This window comes from Candoia aspera, chromosome 2, assembly GCF_035149785.1.
Source record: "Candoia aspera isolate rCanAsp1 chromosome 2, rCanAsp1.hap2, whole genome shotgun sequence".
Lineage (NCBI taxonomy): Eukaryota > Metazoa > Chordata > Lepidosauria > Squamata > Boidae > Candoia > Candoia aspera.
Window position 1 is genome coordinate 265,303,777 of NC_086154.1, and position 19,580 is coordinate 265,323,356.

At 58.9% G+C, this 19,580-nt stretch overlaps 1 protein-coding gene across 2 annotated transcripts in view; it reads left to right on the forward strand.

Moving 5' to 3' along the window:
* Positions 1-19,580, forward strand: part of RUSC2 (RUN and SH3 domain containing 2) — a 35,398-nt gene that overhangs the window by 7,008 nt on the left and 8,810 nt on the right. For both annotated transcript variants that reach the window (XM_063295941.1, XM_063295940.1), the window contains exons 2-4: positions 12,306-14,303; positions 16,760-17,512; positions 18,206-18,406. In XM_063295941.1, coding sequence (XP_063152011.1) covers positions 12,380-14,303; positions 16,760-17,512; positions 18,206-18,406 — 2,878 coding nt within the window. In that variant the 5' untranslated portion in view covers positions 12,306-12,379. The remainder of the gene's footprint in view (positions 1-12,305; positions 14,304-16,759; positions 17,513-18,205; positions 18,407-19,580) is intronic.

Sequence of the window (19,580 nt, forward strand, 5' to 3'; positions counted from 1 at the left end):
GACAAATGGCACATCGTGGTGGGGTGCCACAAGCCCCACCCGTTTAGGGCATGCTAGCAAAGTCACAATGTGATGGAAATGGGTGGGGGGTGCTGCATTGGGATGCTAGCAGATGCTTTTGTCCCTCTGATCCACACCCCCGGCCCCGTGGATGCTGCTGTTTGTTCCCTCAGCACTTTGCAGGGACCAGGTGCCGCTCTCTGGTGCTCCTGAGTAAAGGCATTGCTCCGGCTGGGTTGGATGTTAAGGTTGTGATTCCACCACCACTGCTCAGCCTGGCCATGGGCATTTAGGGCTGCAGGCCAGACTGGGGCTCCCTTCAGGGTGGCCATTCAATGAGCTTTGCAAAGCCAGTCCCACGTGGAGGGAATGTCTCCTTCAGTTCCAGCCCAGAGGCCCAGTCCTTGCAGTCCCCTCTGGTCAGGGAGGGAGCGAGTTCTGCTGTTTCGCTACAGGGCCACCTGGAGGGCTCCCAGGAAGTGGAGGGGCAGAGGGGCTGGGCCGGTGGATTCGGTGCAGGCCTGCCGGGACCTCCCCAGGCATTTCTGGGGGTGGGGGGGCCTCTATGCCCCCCCACGCATTTTCCTCCTGCTGAGGACTTACTCTGGGGGGTGGAGGGCCCTCCCTTCCCCCTGCACAGGGGCTGATGGTTTCCTGGGGGAGCTTTGCTGGACCCCCTCTTCCCTCTGCCAGAGAAGAGGTGGTGCTCCTGCACCCCTTGGAGGGCCCCCAAGAAGGAGCTACATACATGGAGTAGTGGACTCTAGGAGAGGGAGGCTGGACCAGGCACAGCCTCGGGACTGTGGTGGGGAGGCTCTGGCTGGGCATTGCCCTCCGTGGCCTTTGGCGCCTCCCCGCTCCTGCTCTACCAGTCTTTGGGGGTGAGATGTTATTTTCACCTTTCTTCCCTAGCAGGGGTCATTTCTGCCCCTTGAGCAGTGAGTTGAGCAATAAGAGGTCTACTCAGGAGAAAGGGTTGCCCCTCCCAGCTGCAGGCTTTCCTTCCTGCAGCCTCGGAATCTGGTCTAAGATGCCCAGGCTGCACGGGCTGTGGGAGATGGGGTCAGCCGGACGCCCGCCAGGATGCAGAGAAGGCCGGCCAGTTTATTTTAAGGCTCCTACCCCCTGGGAACTGCCAGCCAATCCGTGCCTGCCTTGGCAGCCAATAGCCGGGCCAAGTGCCAGGCCAGCCAATCAGTGCCTGTTGCCAGGCGATAAAGGATGCCTTGCCCACCCTTAAGGGATACCTTCCTATTCTCCCCAGCGATGGAGGAATGGTGGCTTTCCTCCCTCCCGCGGGCTTCTGGCGGCCAACAGCCAATGAAGCCATCCTGCCTTGGGCCCCTTTGCTCAATGTGCCAGCTCAGGAGACTGTTTCCCTCAAGCGCAGGGCAGGAATTCTGTGCCGTTTGGGAAGTGGCGTTTCTTGTCTCGAAAGAGCCCCTCCCCATCCTGCTGGCAAATTGCTCCCACCTGTGGTGTTGCCCTCAGCGCACCTGGGGCTGTGCCTCGGATGGGGTGGCCCTCTTGCCCAGGTGCCCCTGCTACCAGTGAAGCAGAAAGTGACACCCTGAAGTCTAACCGTTTTGTTCTCACCGTGAATCACCGTCCACCTCTTTGATGGACTGGTCCTATTCCACAGCTGCACAGATGTGGAGGCTGGGGGGGGTTGATGGTGAGAGGGGAAGCCCCTGCGCTCCATCAACTGTGAGCACAAAGCAGTGACTGGGGGCAATGCAGATACTCTTGCATGGAACACAGGCAGCCTGATAAACGACCTGGGTCTTTGCTCAGTTTGGCATTTTACCTCGTGAAGAATTGAATTTATCCTGCTTTGCCAGGAGGTTGGCCTTTGTAATTCCTTTTCTTGTGGATGGCTAATTTGAGGTCAGCAAGAAATTGTCCTGCAGAATGAAATATCCTCCCTCTAGTTTTTGGATACGGCCAGTTACAATGACTGATTTCGATCAATTTTCTCTTTTGCACAGACATGGGCCGGTTTGCCCATGTCACGTGGAGCAGGGCGTTGCTGAGTGATGGTTGGCCAATGGCAGAGTTATGGCATCCTTTAACAGGGTTGACAGGCAGGGTCCATCCTGGGTTGGCTTCACCTCTTAGGACAGTTACTGGTTTCCATCTGTTCTTCGGTGATGTGCTGTGGGATACCACCGCTGAATCTGATGTGCCCTTATTTTCAGTCCCAAAATGAGAGCTGCTCAGAGTTGTCTTTGTTACTGAGGTGGCATACCAGTTGGCCGACCGGTTAATTCGTTAACTATGGGAGCAGGATCAGTACCTGGATCTGCATCCGTGGCTGGTCTCTCTGAAGGGTGGCCTGTGACTGTTGCGGGTCACGGGGTGGGCAGATCAGCTCCAATTGCTGTTTGAATCATCGGTTCAACTCAGGTCATTAGTCTGCTCTGACTGAGCTATTCAGCTGATTGGGAAAATCAAATGAATTTGATGCTTCACTTTGGAAACATCTCTTTGGATCAGTTTGATTTCCCAGGCTAATTCCAAAAAACTCCAAAACTGAGTTGGAGGAATCCAATTCAGTGACTCTGTTCAGCTTTCCATTTTCGTTCAGAAACTTAATACAGTTTGCTCAGAACTGGAGCTTTGCGCAGCCCTGCCCAAACCCGTTTCAGGGCAGAGGGCTCTCCGCGGGCGAGCAGCCCTGCCTCAGAGGCCTGTGGGAAGAAGGTTATTGGTCACGTGAGCGCTACTAGCTGGGAACTGTGGATGCCGCCACGCAGTGTGCTTTGGAAGGCCTCGGTGGGTTTTTAGATCTGCCCTCCCTTGCTAGCCACCAATTCATGGATCAGTGGCATTTATTTATCTTTTTAAACCGCACAGGCGTTAGTGGCTCCAGGCAGCGTAACTGTAGGTGCCATCGGCGTGTCCACGGCCTTTCTGCTGAGCCCCTTCTCTCATTTGCTGGCTTCCCTGCTTCTCCTCTCCTCAAGCTGCCAGGCACAGTCCTGTTCCCAAGCCCACCTGTGGCTTGCAGCCCGACAGATGCCCAGCGCCTGTGTGTTTCTGCCTGCTCATCGCCGCAAGGGAGCGGCCAGCCTTAATTTCATATCCCGAAGGCTCTTTCTCAAGGTCCGCCTTTCACAACCATGCTTTGTGCCTGGAAAATCCCTGGCCTTCCTCGGCCTCTGGGCCTGGTCTGAGCGAACCTTCCCCCCTAGGATTCCTCCCCTTTCCTTCTCTAGCACGCAGCCACAGCCTGTATCTATTCTGGAATGAGGAGGAGGAGAAGGAAGGGCCTGCCTCCCTGTCCGTTCACTAAGCATGCTGGCTGGCCTTTCCGTATTTAAAATCAGCCTGGATTTTTTGCTTCCCGGGTTTACTTCCGCACGGATATAATTTCCACGCCGTATAGTGTTGGATGGTCCAACAACCATGTAACTTCAGCTGCCTCCTTTCCCATACCTGCCATCCTAATGCTTGTTGAACACATTCAACTCAGGCAGGATGGCAGGCAGCCCTTCTCGTCCCCTCCCCAGTGTGAAGCTCTTTCCAGACCCACTTCCTGCCTTCCCTCAGTAGAGCAAGGAAGAACTTCCTCCTTAGAGGCTCACCTGCTCTCCCCCATGTCATGTTCACTGATTCAATGTAGTTTATACATCCTAACGTTTCCCATGCCATGGCGCTGACAAGCGTTTCTGCATGGGAGGGAGCTGCTGTGAGACCTTGTGCCAAGCTCTGTATGTGAAATCAGTACAATGGAACGAGTTTGGGTTATCTGCTCTGTTCAAGGACTTTTCCCGCAGACCATCAGAAACCGTTAGGAGCGCCTGGGATTGTGGACTTGAGAAGATACTAATGGGGGAGGGATTTCATTTGCACCAAGGGTTTTTAGTTTGAATTTGGCGCGCTTTCATCATTCTCAGCTTTCTCTGTGATCCTGCATGCTGTTCTTTAATAAATCAGATATCTTTGAATTCCTACTCATGAGTCTGATGGTGTTTTAGAATAGGCAACCATTACACCCCAATTATCTGCGGCAGCACCGTGTGGGCAGCACGGCTTGTGGGCAGTGGGAGCAGGAGCAGGGCCGTTTAGTGAGCTTGGGCGCAGCCTCGACAGCCCGCCAGCCGGCCGACCGGGCCGCTCTTCCCGGCCAGGCCAGCGAGCATAGTCGCCGCACCGTACAGCTACGGGCAGGCGCCGGCGCCCCTCTCGGTCCCGTGATCAGCTGAGGAGCCGCGACGCGCCTTTGCGCTGCCGGCCCGGGCCCAGCAGAGCCGCCGTCCGGGGCCGATCGCTCCGCTTCCGAGGTTGCGCGGCGACGGCGGCGGGCTCAGTCCCGGCGGGCAGACTCGGCCGAGCGGTGGGCAGGCCCGCGACGTCACGGCGGCGGCGGCGGGGGCCGGCGGAGCGGGATTGCGCAGCCCCGCCGCATTGCCAGGGATGCGAGGCTGAGCCTGCGAGGCAGAGGCGGCGGCGGCGGCGGCGGCGGAGGAGGAAGAGCCGGACGCACCGCTCACCCCGCGCCGGAGGGAGCCGCCGCAGCCGCGAGCCAAGGTGAGCGGGTCAGGCGGGGATCGCCCGCGTCCCCGAGGCGGTCCGGCCCGGCAGCTGCAGAGCCCGCCGCAACGCCAGGGCGGTCGCCGCTCTGGGAGCTCGGCTGCTGCCGGAGGGGGCTGCGGCGAGGCGGCGTGCCGGGGAGCAGGCGGGGAGCCGGCCGCTGCGGAGGGCTGGCCAGCCGGCCGCCTTTGTGCGTTGCTGCTCAGGGCGTGTCTGCGGCCGCCATTGCGGAGCCGGGCTGTCGGGGGCCGCTGCTGCCGCCGCCGCCTTCGGGCTGGGGGGCTCCGAGCGCGCTCTGCACCGCGGTGGAGGGGCGCTCCCGCTCCCGCTCCCGCCGCCCGAGCCGGGCATCTGCCAGGGGCGAGCGGCGCGGAGACGAAGGAAGATGCTGCGGCAGAGGAACCGCTGCTCCCCCGCGGGGAAGGGAGGCGGCGGGGCTGTGGCCGAGAGGGACGGCTCGGTCCTCCCCGCCGCGCGCCTGGAGGCAGACCTAGCCTCGCTCCGAGCCAGCCCCGGCGCCCGGCGCGCTCTGGCTCCCCGCCTGCGGCGGGAAGGCGGCTCCTTCCCCGGGCCCGCTGGCCGCTCGGAGGTGCCTTCGGCCGAGTAGGGGGGGGCGGGTGGCTCCTGCTCGCCGAGGGGCCTGTTCACTGGACCTTCACCGGAGCAGGGGCCAGGCCCGGGCTACAGCCGCTGAAGCCAGGAGGCTGACGGGGTGGGAGCCGGGGATGGACAGCCGTCAGTCGGCGAGGCTTGGCCTCCGATTTCTGCGGGAGCGTGGGGCTGGAGTAGGTGGCCTCGGGGACCCTGCCGGTGCTCAGCCTCCGGGCCAAAAAGCCCTCCTGCTCAGCAGCCACAGGGGGAACTGATGGGCAAGCGCAGCTTCCTGCAAGCTGAGCAGAGAGGGCTGGGCCGTTGCTGAGGTCTCCTCCCTCTGCATCCTCTTCTGTTGCATCCTCTTCTGTACCCCACTGTCAGGCTGGGTTCGCACAACCCCTAGAGATTTCCTATGGTTATGATTCAGCGTGTTGTGGGAATTAGACCATTAAACCATTCATAGGCCTCATTAATTGGGTCAGAGGCAGCTGTCCTGCTTTATCAGGGTTTGCCTCAGGCAGCAGCGCTTGGCTAGGCTTGCCTGGGCAGGAAACTAAGCAGCGTTGGGCTTGGTTAGGACTTGGATGGGAGACCACCAGGAAAAACCTGTAGACTTGACTAGGAATTTGGAAAAAAATCTCCAAGATGGTGACACACGGTTTCTATTTTTCTACTGAGAAAGTCCACAGATGCATCCAGGAAGGCATCACCAGTTGAGCCCCACGAGGGAACTTCACCTTTTAAGCCAGCTTTGGTGTTCAGTGCATTGTGTGAGCAGAGGCTGCCTGGCAAAGGTCTGCTGATGGGCCCTGAACCTGGAAACCAAACCGCTCTGGCTCTGCTCTCCAACTGTTGGACTGCGTGGCCCTGAGTCCTCCCCAGGAGGGTTTTCTTGGCCTTTGGAAGCTGCATGCAGGGGTATTCGGGTTTGATGCCCCTCTTCCAAGCAGGGCACGGTGCTTGTTTCAGGAGGGCAGGTAGGGCCTGGCAGCAGGCCTGCCGCCATTTGCCAGAGAGGGCCCTTAGGCCTCTCTCCCGCATGTGTATGTGCCAGAGAGTGATTGTATGGGGTGGACTGGCAGGGGGCAGGAGCCCAGCGGCTGCTCCCCATCATCAGCCACGTGCTCAAGGGGGAAACCAGAGATTGCCCCCTGCACATGAGTGCCCTGACTTGGCTGACATTGTACTGCGGTGGGGGGTCTGCTTGTGGCCCAGCGGCGGCCCAGAAGGTGGCCCAGTGGTGGCAGGGCTGGGGGTGGCAGGCGCAGGGGCAGCAGCTCAAGCCCCCCTGAAATCTGGCACCAGGCTTCTTGGGGCTCAGCCCAGTTGGCCCGGCTGGGGGCTGCTCTCCCGGGTTCAGATGGGCTGTGGCCCAGGAATGTGCCGCTGTGCACTGTGCTGCCTGAATGTCCCTGACCCACAAGAGAGGGCTCAGGGGTTCACGCCAGAGAGACTGGCTCGTTCCGTGAGCTGGGGTGGGCGCCTTGCATGGATTAGGAAGGTGTCTGATAGTGCAGGGGCTGTGCCTGGCCGCCCAGCCAGCCTCCCACTCTGAGCAGCCCAGCAGGGGCCCTGAGCTGGACGGGCTTTCCTGCTCAGGGCTCAGAAGAGAGCCAGGGCAGAGTCAGCTTTCCCCCTCAGAAATGCCCCTGGGCTGCCGGAGAGCAAAGGCTGGGTTGGAAGTGGCAGGAGGGGGGAGATGCGAGGAGGAGCCCTCAGCCCGGCCTAGCCCGGCCTTCCCTCGCTTCATTGGTATCTGAGGCATGTCCAGCCTGCGGCCGTTTCTGCCTGATCCCGCAAGGAGGGGCTGCTCCAGAGCTGACTTGTCCACAAAGGTCCTGCGAAGCCTGCCCGCTGCTGTGGAAAGAAAAGGAACAGCTTGTTCGGTGGCCCCAGAGCAGCCTTTAGGGGGCAGGCAGGAAGGCAACAAGGCTGCTCCAAAGCAACCTGCCAGCCCATGGCACCATGATGTTGCTAGCAGCCAGAGGCTGGCTCCCCTCTAGCAGGGGTGGGGGGCAGTTGGGTCATCCTCAGCGGAGCAACAGGCTTGGTCTTGACAGCTCTCCAGCCGCAGCATGGGGGGGGGCTGGCTTTGACTCTCCTTCCCCCTACGTGCACCCATACACTCCTGCACTGGGGGGGAAAGCAGATTCCCCCTTTCCTCCTTGGTGAGCAAACCTTTGGTTGGCTGCACTGAAAGAAAGGCGGCTTTGTGGGGAGGGAGCATTTGTTCTCAGAGCAGCATTAGGCAGGACGGATGTTCCCCATGGCAATTCCCTCCCCCGCTCCCGCTCTGTAGGGTTTGCACTTTCCACATTGACAAAATCAGATGTGAGGAGAGTGTGAACATCCCCAGGGTTTCAGTTGCTTTCTGCTTGAAAACCCCAAGTGATGAGGTTTGATCAGCAACTCCCCCCCCTCCTCCCTTTGCAACCAGGCCTTTTCCAGCTTGGCATGGCAGCCTCCGCCTTCTGGGGCAGGGACACAGGGAAGACAACTAGGTCCTCCCCAGTGGGCGGACTGGCTGGCCCTTTAGCCCTTAAAGCAGATGGATGTGCTTAGCTTTCAAGAGAAGCCTGAGGGGAGAGAGGACCACAGTCTGCAGCAGGTGGAAAAGCTCTGTGTTGAAAGGGAGGGCAGGCCAAGGAGCAGTCGGCTGAAATTAAGAGCAAGGAGATCTGGGCTGAATAGTAGGAGAAGGGATGGTAAGATGGCCTGGCACAGGGCAACAGTCTGTTAGGAATATTAGTGGCCTCCCCCACTCTGGAGGCTTTCTGATGACCCTTTCATGGGATGGATTCCTGCCCCAAGCCCGGCTGGTGGACTGAAAACTTCTAACTTGGATGGGCACAGTTCTGGAGCCCAAACTTAAAAGAAGCTGCAGTGCTAGAACTGGAAGGGGTGCAGAGAAGGGCCACCCAGGGATCCAAGGATCACACCGAAGGATTCAGGGATCACAGCATCCACCTCCCATATCCTGGCATCCTAGAAAGAACACTAGTGGAGGGAAAGGATCCAAAGAAGTTGAATGGGGGGAGATTTTGGACAGAGCAAAGGAAGCTGTTCTATATACTGTGCTTGCTTAAATTTTGGAACTCATTTCCACAAAATGGAGCAATGGCTCCAGATTTGTTAACAAAGATCCCCGAGACTCAGAAAACCCAAACATCCTAGTTGGCTAATGCTTTGTCAGACCCTGTCCAAGCGAGGTCCTGGGGTGTGCAAATCCCAGATGGGCAAGACGGAGAGGCGCAGCCTGCAGAATTATGTCCTTTCCACTGGGCTGGAGGTGAGCTCACTGAGTTGGCAGTCAGTGGCCCAGCATGATTGGGAAGTAGCTATTGCCTGGCCACACCCAACCTGTGTGGTGAAGGAACTCTTCTTGGGTTGCACAGTTCCTGGCTGGGCCCTCTCTTGAGTGACACAAGCAGGAGAGGGTGCAGATCCTCCGGTTGCGCTCAGGGCATCTGGCCAGCGCGGTGCATCCAGGCTCCAGCTGTGGTGCTGCTGAGGCCCATCTCTGCCTCTGTGAAGAGCCTTTTCTTGGCCCCCTCCTTGGGAAAAGGCCCTCCCCATGCCTGGCATCCGCCCTGGTGCTCTTCCCGTGGTGCCAGGTGAGCCCCTTTAATGGGACTTTGCCTGTCTGCTTCTGCACCCCCTGCCTCTCTCTGTGGCCGGGCTGCTCCAGCCAGGGCATTCAGCTGCTGCTGCTCTGGGTTGCCAGGGCCTGAGCCAGAAGGGCCTTTCTGCTGCTGGCAGCCGTGAGCTCTGCAGCCTGGGAAGGAGGGGCGCAGGAATCCCTGGAGCTGGTGGAGCAGGCCTTGTGCTGATAAAGTGGGTGAGGCTGGGTTCTTGCAGCTGCTGCTGAGACAGGAAAGGGCCACTTGGCCTCGCTGTCTGGGGAGCTCCCTGGTGGGCTCCCAGCCAGATGAACTTTGTATGATTGCCCTGTGTAGCAATGGCATCTTGTCAACCCTGACTGCCCTGTTCAATGGGAAGGGAGCCCAAGTGGCCGGAGGATGCCTCGGGTGGGCTGGGCTGGGGGGAGCCTGATATCAGATGGAGCCCGAGTGAACCCAGGAGGGCGCAGAGGCTGGCTCTGCCAGTAGCTCTCATTCTGGGACAGACTGTGGCAACCAAATGGGTACCAAGCCTGGCAGGGCAGATCTCACCATTCCTTCTTGTGAATTTAGAGATGGTCGATGGTGAGACTATATCTTGATGGTGAACCTTGGAGGGGGAGGAATATATGGATTGTTGTCATATCTGCCTGTTTGAGGCCATCCCAGGGGTAAGTTGGCAGGTTTGCTTGTCGTTTCCTGTCATGCTCTATCTCCAGTGGTGTAGTCCTGGGCCTGCTGTGTGCTTTGCCAGCTGCAGCAAAAGTCCAGCCTGAGCAACGGGTGATGCAGGCAGAGCGAGAATGCCACCTGCTTGCTCCTGCCCTAAAAGGGCAGACCAGGAGCCTCTGCTGCTCTCAGTGACAGCTGGGCCAGGCTCTTTCCAGGACAGAGGGCTCTGCCAAGTGCTTGCTTGGGTTTCTTGGTCCTGGCAGTGGCACTTGGAGGAAGTTCCCTCCTCTGTGGTGGTGCTCGTCCTCAAGGATGCTCTGGAGGCCACAGAGAGAACGATGGCACAGTGAATGGCCCCTAAATCAGGGAGCAGGTCTTGCTTTTCTTGGGAAAGGGGCCCTGCCTGCCTTGCCCCAGGCAGCATGGCTGTGCCGCCAGGTTGCCTGACCTTTTCCAGCGCAAAGCACAAGGGCTGGGGGGAGGCTGGAGGGCCCAGGCTTGCACTGCTTCCGCTCAGGATCTTCCTGTGAGGCTGTATAGCACCCCATGAGGACAGCCAGCATGGGGAAGGTACCTCGAAGGCGGGTTTGCCAGTGGTGAGAAAGGAGCCTTCCAGAGCGATCCGCACGCCTTTGACTTGACAGCTCCTGCCCGTCTCTCCTTTGGGGCTTGCTGGGCCAGTGGCTGTGAGCCCCCCATCTGTGCCTCTGGGGGTCTCCTCCTGGAGCCTTCTTAAGTGTCTAACTTCACTCCATACATGTGTATAAACCAATTCTCTGTGTTGTTATTCTTGTGCTGAATGTTATAACTACATAAATCTTGAATTGATGGAGACTGTATAGTTCCTAAAAAATGAAGGGTAATTGCTATCTGTTAGTGCTGCTGCAGCTTGCTTGCTTGCTTGCTTATTTATTTGTTTATTTTCAGGGAGAGAGATTTATGGGCTGGCAGAACAATGCCACTTCCAGTGATACACATGATCATGGAAGAGAGTTGAACAGCTCCCCAGGCCCCACAATCTTCATCCAATGGGTCAATGGGTCAGTGCTGACTTGGGGTTACAGTTCATTTCCAAAATATCTGAAGGGAAGAAGGTTGAAGAGGCTGGCATAGTAAATTTTGGGGGGTAGGGATGTTGTATTTATTTGCCATCAAGTTGTGGTCGACCCGTAGCTGCCACATAGATAGATTTTCTCAGTGACAGAAAGGAAACCTGGGAGGGGTAAGTCCGTGGGAATTGTAGCCTCACTCCAGAGCGGTCCTCCTCTTTTTCAAAAGGTGGCAACTCATATCCTGCTGCTCGTTGTTCACGTGTGATCAGGAGTCTGGCGGCCTGTTTTCTGGCTCGCAGACATAAGCTTTTGTGAGCTGCAGCTGGCTTCATGAGATGCCTGGCTTGCCAGATGCATCTGGTGGAGGGAGCTGTAGCTCACAAAGGCTGCTGCTTTTTAATGAAATTTAGGTGTTGGAAAAGGGGCTACCAGACTCCTCCTGATTTTTTGCCGCCATAGATTAACACGGCACTCCTCCTACATGGTTTGCATGTGTTTTGTTTCTTGAAAAGAGACTTTCCAAGGCTCTGGTGATTTATTTTTGAAGTAGGTGTTTCTAGGAGAAAGTCTGAGCTGGAGAGCCAAATTCAAGGAATTATTTTTGGCAAAGAGAAGAAATCGTTGAAAGCCTTTGGGGAGGCATCACCCCATGGGGCAGTAGCCTAGCTGGACGGCGGAAACCCTTAACTAACCTGGACGTTTATAGGTGGGAATGGAAGACATCCTATCCCCAAAAGGTTCAGAGGTGAAAGAATTAAAGAAAGTGGGGTCCAGCCTCTGAGGAACCCAAGGCTAATTTGGAGTGGAATATTCCCCAGGCAGTTTGGCTTTTGAAAAGAGGAAGGAAGAGCTCCATTTTGGCCTTTTTGGGGAATGGCACGGGGGATGCTTGGCCTCTTTTCCTGAACTGGGATGGGAGGCCTGGGAGGCAGAGAAAGCACGACCCAGTGGAGAGCCGAGTCAGGTGCTGGCAAGCGTCGGTCCCAGGTGGATGTGTTGGCTCTTCCCCTGGGCCGGCCGGGTCTGCCTCGGTGTGATGTGTGAGCTCCTGTTGAGAGACCTCCAGCAGGCGGGCTTGTCTTGTTCTCTCCTATTTCCTTTCTTCCTTTTGGCTGTGGAACCCTCGGCTGCTGTGAATCGCTGGCCTCTGTGAAACGGTACAGGCTCTCTTTAAATGTGTCAAGAGAAAGGCATTGCCCCTGCCTGTGGCAATGAGTTCCACAAGCACATTCTGTCATGCCCAGTGGGCTTCCGTGCCGCATTGCCTCCGCGTTACTGAGTGGGACTGGAACACGCCACTTTTGCTCCCTCCGTGAGAATGCCAAGACTGCAGCCACATCAGGGTTTGCCTGCTTGTGCGAGGGGAGGCCAGCTCCCTTCTCTCCACACATCTCTTGTGGAGGCCATGGCCAGCCGTGTGGGCAGACGTACTGGGCCACGATCGGCTTGCTGCCTAGCCCACGCCAGTTTGGAAGGACCCGCTTGTGCCTCTTCCTGAGCCAGGGCCTTCCTGGTCAGGTCATAAACCGGAATAGCCAGAGGAGGATGTGAGAATCCCTTGTGGGTCCCCCACTGTGTGTGGCACGAAGCAGGGCAGGGTACAGAGCTGCCTGCGCTGCCTGATAAGGCTCCCGTAGGTGGAGCTGTGAGAGGCGCCCCTGCAGAAGAAGCGCCTCCGGGTTTTCCTCTGGGGTGGAGTCCTCGATAGACTAATCAGAATCCTGGAAGGGGCTGCCGGAGCCTCCTCTGAGGTGCGGGGGGTGGGTGGGGGAGGGAGCCAGAAGCTGGCCTTGCCCTTGGTGATTCTGGATGTGGTTTCTCTCTCTGCCAGGTCTTGGGCGGCCTTGAGGAGACCTCTTCTGCCAGCCCTGCCTGTTCCCCAGGGCCCTTCCATGGGTAGCTTTAATGCCACAGGCGCCCTTGCGAGCGGGACTGAGGATGGATAGCCCCCCCAAGCTGACTGGAGAAACGTTGATCGTCCACCACATTCCACTGGTGCACTGCCAGGTCCCGGACCTGCAGTGCGGCAGTGCTCGCCAGCAGACCAACCCTTTCCTCCCTTCCGACTTGGGGGTCCGGCAGACCAGCTCGCTCCCCGAGGGGAACCCTTTACAGCAGGACTTGCCGGTCTACGGCAGCTTCCTCCGGGCATCTGACGGGGCTCTGGAAGAGGAGCCCGTGGGCAGGCAAAGCCCTCCCCCCACCCTGGCTGCCCCGGCGGCCCCCCAGCGGCAGAACCCCTTCCTGCTGAGGGACGGCGGCGAGGCCCGGGACCTCTGTGAAGACGACCCGGGGCAGACGTCCTTCCACCTGCACCACGGCCAGCCCGCCTTCCGCCTGCACGAGCTGGTGCTTCCCCCCTTCCACTTGCATGGCAGCAGTCGCCCTGCCGTGCAGCCATGGTGCAGCAGCAGCCGGGGGGACGTTGTTGAAGGCCGTGTGGGCCTGCCAGCCAACGAGGAGGCCCAGGAAAAGAGCCGCCTGGCAGCAGAATGCATGGAGCTGGATGAGTATGGCTGCCACCGCGGGGACCCCCCCAGTTTCTCCCTGGAGCAGGAGTGGGCCAGTGAGTCGGATGAACCGATGAACCCCCCGGAGGCCACCCACAGCCGGGCATGCAGCTGCTCTGGTTCCGAGCCGCAGCGCTGCCGGTGCTGCAGCCTCTCGAGCCAGTCAGAGCCTCTGGACCAGCAGATGGGCTACATCAGCGACTCCTCCTGCAACAGTTCCGACGGGGTCCTGGTGAACTTCAGCACCCTCTACCAGAGAAGGAACGGCCACCCTCACACCAACCTGAACTCGGGCAACTTGTCCTGCGACTCCTCTTCTGGCAGCCAGTCGGATGTTGCGGCCTTTTACCTTGATTTGCACTCCCCGTCCCAGGAGTCGAAGATGCCCCAAGGGCTGCGTGACCTGGAGGGGCCAGGGAAGGCCTGCGGGTGCCATCGCCCCTCTTCCCCAGTCTTGGATGCCAACTGCAACTCCTACCCACCGCTCTGCGATCCGTGCCCATCCGATGGCTCTGACCTCACTGCCTGCTTCCAAAGCCAAGCGCGGCTAGTGGTGGCCACCCAGAACTACTATAAGCTGGTGACATGTGACTTGTCCTCTCAGTCCTCTCCCAGTCCGCCTGGCTCTTCCATTACCAGCTGCTCTGAGGAGCAGACCAGGGGCAGCCCGGTCCAGCCAACCGAATATTACCTCTTCCAGAGGCCTGAGGAGAGTGACACGGACGGTTCCCGGGACGAGTCGCGGGAGGAGCCAGGGAAGAAGACTGTCGAGGGACAGGTCTACATCAACGCCTCCCCCCCCAGCCTTGTGGGGGGTAGGCAGCGCTCCCGGAGCTACGACCGCCACCTTAATCGCAGTCCCGCCGGCCGGCCAGGCTCATTGGAACGCATGCTGAGCTGCCCGGTCAAGCTGGGTGACAGCTCCTCCTTGGCCCTCCAGGGGTCCCCTCCCAAGCGCGTCACCTCCTTCGCGGAGCTGGCCAAGGGCCGGAAGAAGAACGGCTCCTCACCAACCGTTCGGACTGGCCGGGACTCGTCCCTGGAGTTCTCACCGATCCCAGAGGGCCAGAAAGACAGCTCCGTCTTTCTGGAGAATCAGGAGCAGCACAGCCAGAGCCTCCCGCCCTTGCCACCAGAACGCTCCCTCGGCCACAGCTCCGAAGGTGAACTCAGGGCTGCCGGAAAAGTCTCCAGCTCCAGGGAGGTGCCTTCCTGGAGGCAAGATGGGGCTGAGCAGCTCTTTTTCCCAGCAGCGGCAGAGATGGGGGCTGGTGCCGCAGGTGTCCTTGGCCAGAAAGACATTCGAGCCCAAGCTGATGGTAGGTTCCCCCCCCCCCCCCAGATGAATCCCCAGCGGCCTCCTTTCCATGGCTGGCTGAGGGAGAGCAAAGGTTGTTGTGGCTGTTGGGCCAGGAGAGGCCCCTCTCAGTTAATAAAGGGGCCCCAATACCCCTGCCAGGACAGGGCCCAGAGATACCCCATGCCAGTTGGCAGGGAAGAGCATGGAAGTTGCTGCTGGGAGCTGTGGCTGGCTGTCCTGGCCAGGGCCCAGTGCGCATCCCCAGGCAAAGAGCCTGGCTGTGCCCTTCAGCTCAGGTGTTGGAGTGAGTGCCACCAAGCGGGCAAGTTGAAAAGGAGGTTAGACAGATTCGCCGAGGAGGATGGTGGAGCTCCCCTCTGGCAGCGCCACAGTGTCCTTTGTTATGGCCGATTCAGTCGGTTGGACCTCTGTCCCATGTTTCCTCGGGGAGCTCAAGGTGGCAAAATTGCTTCCTCCTTGTGAAGGTGTTACCCAGGGAGCTTCCATGGTGGGCGTGGGGTGTGTGTGCAGAATTGAACCTCAGTGTCCCATTCCTACTCCACTCTTGCCCTGGCCGAGTACTCCTAAACTGCCCAGTGCACCTTCCTTGGGGCCTCAAGGCAGTCTTGTGAGAGTGGCCTGTGCTTGGCCCCTGAGCCTGATCCAGCTGCAGGGCTTTCTGGCATTCAGGATCCAGCCTTCTTGGTCTGTACGATACCTGCTTGGTCGACACCCCTCTGGGTCTGTGCTGGGACAAGGGCATGGGCAGGAGAGGTGGAAGGAAGTGCAAACGGCTGTTGTGAGTTTTGTGGGCAACGCAGTAAGTCCCCATGGCTGCAGCTGTGATGGCAGTATGCCCCGTGGGACTGGCTGGACAAAGAGGCACTCTGCAGCACATGGGGAGGGGCTGGAGTCATAGTGTGGGGAGAACATCTCAGGAGGCTTCTGATGGTACTTGGGCACCCGGAGAACAAGGGCAGAAAGTAGTTTAAAAAAGCAAGCATCTAAATTTCCAAAGAGATGATAGAAGAAGTTCATATAGAATGCCCATAGTTTTGATTTATTTTAAAACGAACTATTTGAATTTGGGTGGAAAAGCTAGCATCCTAGGGCACAGAATTAAAATTCAAATCAGTTTTATTAGGATAGAGAACTGAACGGAAATAATGACATGCAACGGGGACAAATGCAGAGTTCTTCAATTAAGAAAATGCACGTCCTAAGGTGTGGGATCTTCGAAGAGGTTCAGAGAAGGGCAGTGAGGACGAAGGGGATTAGAAATCCAGGACTCATCTTGGCTTGCTGCAGTGTGAAGTCACTCGGCAAGCTGTTGGCCAGGACATATCTGCACATCCTCCTGACACTAAGGTGGGAGGAACGCAGCACAGATGGATGGGTGGACGAGCCTGAGAGAGTGAAGGGCCAGGCCCAGTCTTGAGAATCACAGAGGGGGGGCCCTGATGCCCCCTAAAAGTCCTGAACAGAGGTTACACAGAAGATGATCAAGATCTGTTTTCTCTTGTTCCCAAGTGCAGGACATGGAGGAACCACTTTAAGTGGCAGGGGGGCTAAATGTTAGAAAGCACTTCCCAACTGGAAGAATGGTGGAACCAGGAATTGCAAAGAGGTGATGGGTTCACACATCCTAGTCCACACTTAGGACTTGCCCTACCTCGTTGAAGGGTGCTGAGAGAAGTGTGCAGTCCAGCTTCCTTTCCTCCCAGACGTTTCTGCCAAGGCAGGCCCCTGTTCCTGCATTTGGGGAGAAAGCAACCTTTAGCCTTGCAGGGGCTCCGGGATGGCCAGATCTGCAGCGTCCTCTGCCAAGCAGAGAGGGGCTGTCCTGCAGGACCCTCCTGGCTTGTGTGTTTTTTCACAAGGGCTGTGTGTGTGTGGCAGAGAGCGCTTCCGATGCAGAGAGGGCTAAGTGGGAGAGCCGGGCTTTGAGTGAGAACAGGCAAGCAGAGCTCCTCCTGCTGTTTGGGGCCTTTGGGATCAAATGGTTGTGGCGGGGCCTGATCAGCCCTGGACTCCCCGTTTCCCCTCGTTTGCTGGCTGCACTCACCCTGCCTGCTGAACCTGAATTCTCATCCTGAATCAAAACTCACCCAAGTGGCTGGAGTTGCCCAACATTCTAAGCGAGACCTAACCCTAACCACCCCTGCCAGCTTGGCCTGCTGGGTAGCCAAATCTTTGTGGCCAAATCTTCAGCCAAACTGGCTAAGCAGGTTATGCAAACTTGGCCAGTGATGGGGAATAAGCAGCAAGAGGCTCTCCTTGCACAGTAGGGGGGGGGCGGGGGGGGGGAGAGGCCTAAGAGAGGATGTAATCCGCTGGTCTGGGGGAGAGTAAAGTGTCACCTTTCCTCTGCATTCCCCGCAAGAATGTCACCCTGTCAGGCAGAACAATGGAGAAGGGCTGGCGAGCCTCACTTGTCTGGAGGCTGTGCAACCTGTTTCTCCTTCCCTTCCGCAGGCGGCGCAGCGGATGGCAAGGTCGTGCGCTACAGCAAGGACCAGCGTCCCACCACGCTGCCCATCCAGCCCTTCGTCTTCCAGCACCACTTTCCCAAGCCGGCAAAGGGCCGGGCCCTGCACAGCCACTTGGCCTCCAGCCTCTCCCAGCTCTACGGCCTCTCTGCTGCCGCAGCTGCTGGTCGCCCGGCGAGCCGGCCCCTCTCTTCTGCTTCCCAGTCCTCCACCTCCACCGAGGGGCCTCTGGGGCAGGGCCAGCGTTCTGCCGATGGAGCGGCTTCCCTCAGCGATGGCCGCACCAAGAGGGGGCCGGGGCCGGAGACCACCCGCCCATCCCCGCTGGGCAGTTACTCTCCGGTGCGCAACAACGTGCCTTTCTTCCAAAGTGTGGAGTCCTCCTGCTCGCCCACCCCGGAGACTCAGCCACCCCGCAGCAAGTCCTGCCCGGTCTCTGCCAACCTCTTGCCCAGCACCAAACCTTCCCCAGCTGCTGGCAGCTGTGCCACCCAGGGTGGTCCTGGTGCCAGTGTCTTGCACGAGGGCCCCTCGCCGATGGCCAAGAAGGATGACCCCACAGGCCCCACTGTATCACTGGCCAAGGACAAGCTCCTCAGCGGCTCCCTCCTGCCGTTGTTGTCTGGTGGCTGGGGCTTGGCCAGGACAGGGAGCCACAGTGAACCCCCCTGGAAGATGGGGTGCAGTGAGGCTGTCAGCATCGGCTCCTTGGGCATTGGCATTCCCCGGCCCCTCAATGGTAGGTGGGTGTTGTGGGGAAAGAACTTTGCATGCCCAGAATGTGAAAGTGCCTGGGGTAAATATGTCTGTGTGCTTGCATTCTGCCCCTTGTGGTTGGGGGTTTGGGGGGAGGGCCTGAAATACTATCTGTCAGTTCCGAGCCACAGAGGGGGCAGACCCTCAAAATGGTTGTGCCCACAAGGTAGCCCTCCCTCAAGGCCAGGCCAGCCTTTGTATTAGGAAGCCCTGAAGCAGTCTCTGGGCCCTGCCGGTCTGGGTGGCCATCCTGGCCAGCACCTGAGAAGGGGAAGGCTCCTCATGGCGGATCAGGCACCCTGAGGGGTCCACACAGACATGCCCAGTTCTGTGCGGTGGGTCGTCTCAGACCAGCATCTGGGGGGCTGAGCAACACCAGCAGTGCTCTGGGACGGCCCATTTGTCCCTCAAGTTGCCCTTCTGACCTGAGACAGGGCTGGGGGGTGAAAGGCCTCTGCTTGGCAAGCGGTCCAGGCCATTGGCATCTCCTTTGCCAGGCACCCTCCCCCACCTCGTCTCCACCGTGTCGCTGGCCAGGTTGGTCCCTGTGTGCATGAGTCTCCTGGCACGTGTTCCGCTGACTTGCCGCTCACTGCCCGTCTGTCCTTTTCCTCTGTCTTCCCCCCTTGTTCGGTTCCTCGGCCTTTTGTCCCCGACTGGCCTGCTGCTGCCACAGCCAACCACCTCTCTCTGCAAGCCCTGAAGTGGCGGGAGTATCGGCGAAGGAACCCGTTGGGGCTGGACCGCATCTCGGACCCGGCGGGGCTGACTGGCAACCTAGACTGGAAGCAGCCGGAGAGCAGGCTCCCCTGGAGAAACCCACTGCTTGAGGTCCCGGGGGCCTTGCCCGGTGGCCGCGCCAGCCTCAGACTCCACGGTAGGCTTGGCTGTCCTGGGCCTCCCCTTCCCTGGTCCTCTTGGCTGGTGGGCTGGTGGGCCTGGGGGGGAGGCTTCTAAGTGGCCAAGGGCAAAGGGGGCCACAGGTTTGGCTCGTGGCTCTCCGGAAGGTGGGGCTGCTTGTGGCGCCTTGCCATGGGGCTGCGAGAGGCCCCTTCTGGCTGGAGCCTCTGTGTCCTTCTGTGTGAGCTCCTCCAAATGCTTGGGGTGGGCGGTCCAGGCCCAGGCCAGAAAAGCAGCCTGTGGTGACTCATGGGCATGGAAGCTGGTGGCCCTCAAGCATTTTTACAGCTCCGTGGGCGCAGGGCTGGAAATTGGGAGCCTGAACTGGGTGCGGGCAGCACTTTTGTGGCCTCCAATGGCCGTTGGACACTGGGACCCTCCTGGCTGGCATCTGCAGGCCTGGCTGCTGCTTCTGCAGGGCGGGAGTTAGCGTGCAGCAGGGAGCAAGGCCCTCTTTCGCCCAGTGAGCCTTGAGGGCTATCTGGCCTCCAGGCTGCGCAGCCTTCAGCCTTCGGTGCCTCCAAGCCCAGCGGGGTGTAGGACTGGTCATCCTGGGAAAGTGGGTAGGCATTCCTGGAAACTGCAGGGATGCCTGGCCACCTTGGGATGGGGGACAGCAAAGAAGGAACCCTCCTTCTGCCTGCTGTGGCCTTTTCCTGCCTAGCTTGGCCATCATCCCAAATGCTATATTTTTGCAGTGGAAACTCGGTTGTTCCCTGTTCTTTCTGCAGTGTTAAGCCTTTGGAGATGCCCTCTTTTAAGGCTGGGAGTGGCAGGGGAAAGCCCTACCCAGGGCTTCTGGGGTGGGAGGGAGCAGCGAAGGCTACCAGCTGCTGCTTCCTTGGAACCCCACAAGATGCTGGCTGGCCGAGGGGGCTCTTCCTGCCCGAGCTCTCTGGCCAGGGACTCAGCAGGGGGAGCAGCGCCCCTCTCTGCCCAGCCCCTCCCCACAAGAGGCTCTCCTCTGGGGACTCTGGCTGGAGACCACGTCCCCTGCCCTCCATCTGCTCTGTTCCCACACCTGGGGTTGGGGTGTCAGTGGAGCCTGTCACATTTTTTCGTGGATGTGATCTACTGTATGTGGCACGTTTCTCTAAACCATACATTCCTTTCAGTGCTCTAAGCTGCCCAGAGTCTCTCTGGAGTCAGCA